The sequence below is a fragment of the Postia placenta genome (genome assembly GCF_002117355.1).
Source record: "Postia placenta MAD-698-R-SB12 unplaced genomic scaffold POSPLAscaffold_146, whole genome shotgun sequence".
Taxonomy (NCBI): Eukaryota; Fungi; Basidiomycota; class Agaricomycetes; order Polyporales; family Adustoporiaceae; genus Rhodonia; species Rhodonia placenta.
In genome coordinates, this window is record NW_020169977.1 from 1 (window position 1) to 3367 (window position 3367).

Consider the following 3367-nt stretch of genomic DNA (forward strand, 5'->3'; position numbering starts at 1 on the left):
AGCCACTTCAACTTACCACTGACGAGTCTGTGGCTCGTGGAAGTACGTGGCAAAATTGGACTGTCCTGTCATTGAGCCTCGATAGAATGCAGGCGCCTTTGTTCGGAGACTTGTCGACAGCTCGCTGTCGTGCGTCGTCCGACATGCAGACCTTGCGTTTCACTCTCCGATTTGGGGTACTCCCATCCACCGGCGTGGCCTCACGGTCCGGCTCATAGCCGTCTTCGTCGTCTGATGATTTTATTTTCCGTTTGACATGCTTAGGCTTGAGCTCTAGATCGGGCACAGAGCCGGCGTCACTGGACTCGTCGTAATGAACTGTGGCCGGGCCACAGTCAGGGCAAATCGGTCAACGATAACGACGAGGATCCATACCTTTCTTCACATCTTTGAGCCTAAGAGATCGTCTCGGCTTGAGAATGCCGACCATGGCCAGGGAATTTGAGGGGGTGAAGTGGAGGTGGAAAGTGAAAGTGAAGGAAGAGACGGCGAGAGTGTGTGGCTCGAAACCGCGGAGGCTTTTATTGAGTTCATATTATCTTGTAACGCGCGTGACGACAAGCCAGACAAGCCATTATACCCCAATTTGGATGTTACGGCCATCGTCGACGCAGGTCAGTTACTGGAAAGCTCCGACATATTACCTAATCTGCACGGTCTGCACGAGGTCAGTACTGAAGCCTGCGATATCAGATGCACCGTCCGAGGTCTGAAAACTATGTTTCGCTCATCATGAGACACCCTACGTGGTCAGTCGGCAGGATATTCGATGGAACTCACCTAGGTTATCTTCAACGACCTCGCTGTGGCGCAGCATACCCAGGTAAAATGTCTGTATCTGTCCGCCTAAAACACCATATTCTCGCTGCAGACTCATAAACTAAAATGGAACTGCTTAGAGAAGAATAGAGCATGACATTGACGACAAGGCTACAATTATTGGCTCATTGAGACATTCCGGCAAGAGGTTGAAATTGGCACAGCATGCCGCCCGTGTCAACCGGGGGCTACGACCATCTGTGACACACGCACAAGCAGGTAGAAGGCTTGTACCCACACCATGCCAAATCACAGACGGCGTAGAACAAATCCAGACGGATTTCAATGACGATCACGGGAGGTCAGATGTTAATATCCTCACACTGGCAATGTTTGACGTGTAGACATACTGCCCACTGAAATTTCTGCGAAGGGCATCAAGAAATATATGAGACTGAGAGACAAGAACTGCAGCACCTTGCGTCACTCCCGGTAAAGGTAACTGTGCCCATAATGAGGTCGTTCTGCGTCAGATATACCTACGAAGGTGTAGTGTGTGAGCATCCCTGAAGTACGAATCAGATCACAAAGCCGGGAAAAAGTTGTACCTACATCACGTACAAATTGAAAGCCTTACTGAACAGGTCCAAACGGATTCTGAAGACAAGCATGCGAGCTCAAATACGAATGACCTTACACTGTCAACAACTGATGTATCGACGCACCGTCCACGAAGATTTCTGCCCAAAGTATTCAGGAATCCTCTATATCCGAAGATAAAACAACACAATTATCTGAGAGGATCGACATCTATGCAGGGGTCGCATGTGAGCACCTTTGAAGTACAAATCAGAGTGCAAAGTCAAAACGAACCGACCTGACCTGAACTCTGACTACGCGATCTCATACAGGGGACCTCAACATGAGCGCAATCATAGTGATGAGTTTTGCGTATCACAAGGCTCACAAGGATCTACAGATGGCGTGCACACCCGAGTAAGCCCAAATGCGCTGTGCACCAAATCGACTACACCGTCCAGTCAGGACATGATTGGTGCCGGGGATCTCCGAGAGAAGCGCTGACTAAGCAGCCGCTAAAGGCACTGGTGGCGCGCGCTGTTGGTGCTACACCATCATTACTACCTCGCTGAACTGGCGATACAGTCGACGCAAAAATGAATGGCCTTTACATCCTTATTCCTGATACGTCTCATATGCTCGCTGCTGAGCACCCCCCTCGCGAAATGAGTACTCCCGCGCTTTCGGACGACACTGGCAGCTGCTCTTCACGCGAAAGCTCTCCGCCCGCTACACCCGTCTCTGGACTCAGCCGTGCACCATCTATCTCTTTTGATGACTATTGTCAGCATATACCCACTGGCGACGGCACGGACATCGGTATCGAACCAGACGCGGACTACTCGCTACCAGAAGACATTTCCCGTCTCCTCAAACGGGGAAGGTTGGCGGACACAAGCACTGATGAAGTCCGCGCAGAGAGGCCGCTGCCGCCTGATATTTGGAGCGACGCGACCAGGGCCGATGACGGCGCGTTCTTCGGTCTTGGCCATATACCCAACAGCGACTGCACAAGTGTCGGGGACGTCGAGCCCGATGCAGTGGATCCGTCACTAGAATACGTCTCCCGTCCGTTGAAACGGAAGCGATGCGCGGACACAAGCACCTATGATGTTCGCGTAAAGAGAGCGCGGACGTCTGGCACTTCGAGCGGCGCAACTAAGGCCGAGGACCGCGCTTGTTTCGGTCTTGGGCATATTTCCACTCACGACTACACGAAGAGTAGGGTCGTCGACCCGGATGCTGTTCACGTGGTCCACCCCCGTATTGACCTATACGTGCCACTTGAAGCCACCGCGCGCCCGCCGAAGCGAAAACGCTGTGCGGACCCGACGACCGATGAGGTCCGTATAAAGAGAAGGCGGTTGTCTGACAGTCCGAGCGACGCGTCAAAACTCAAGGATGGCGATCTTTTTGGACCTCACCCTCGATGCATGATTACGGGCTACGTGTCTGCTGAGGTGGAGGCGTGCTACATCCTGCCTCCCGACACGCCCCAACCGTTAGTGAGTAGGGCGGTTACTACTTCGGCCTCGCAGCTGACAAGGCAGCTTTGTAGAACGACTGCACGACGCTTCGCGTGCCTACTGACTCTAATGCCGTCTATTGTAGCACGCCTGCAAACATCATATTCCGTGCGTGCTTGCTAATAGCCAGTCCTTTTTACCTTCTCTTACAGCCCACATGCAGTCCGACGCGACCTGCGTTTACTATGGGAAACGAACCGCCTGTTAATAATACCCCATCCCGATCATATAAATCACCCCGATACCCGCCCTGTATGTATGGTATGCCCTTCCAGGTGGTCGCCGTACTCACAGTCGAGTAGGTCTACACATACCACGTCATCGCAGAGGATGAGCACCCTGCAGACTCGGGCAACCCCAGGGATGATACCACTACGCCTCCAGTTGCGACGGCTACTGGCTCGTATCGCTCGCTGGGGTGGCATGACCTGAGTGCAAATCTGCATCTGATGACAGTTCGAGTGGGTCGTGAATTCATCAAGCGACCGCTCCACTACCAGCAC

At 52.8% G+C, this 3367-nt stretch overlaps 2 protein-coding genes across 2 annotated transcripts; one reads left to right on the plus strand and one right to left on the minus strand.

Moving 5' to 3' along the window:
* Positions 1-7: 7 nt before the first annotated feature.
* On the minus strand, positions 8-253 carry POSPLADRAFT_1162033 (hypothetical protein; the record flags this gene model as incomplete). Its single annotated transcript, XM_024487712.1, has 1 exon — positions 8-253. A coding segment is annotated over one exon (246 nt), but the record flags the coding sequence as incomplete, so codon positions are not given.
* Positions 254-1934: 1681 nt separating this feature from the next.
* POSPLADRAFT_1114435 (hypothetical protein) lies at positions 1935-3367 on the plus strand (the record flags this gene model as incomplete). Its single annotated transcript, XM_024483433.1, has 2 exons — positions 1935-2843; positions 3167-3367. Coding segments are annotated over 2 exons (1110 nt in total), but the record flags the coding sequence as incomplete, so codon positions are not given.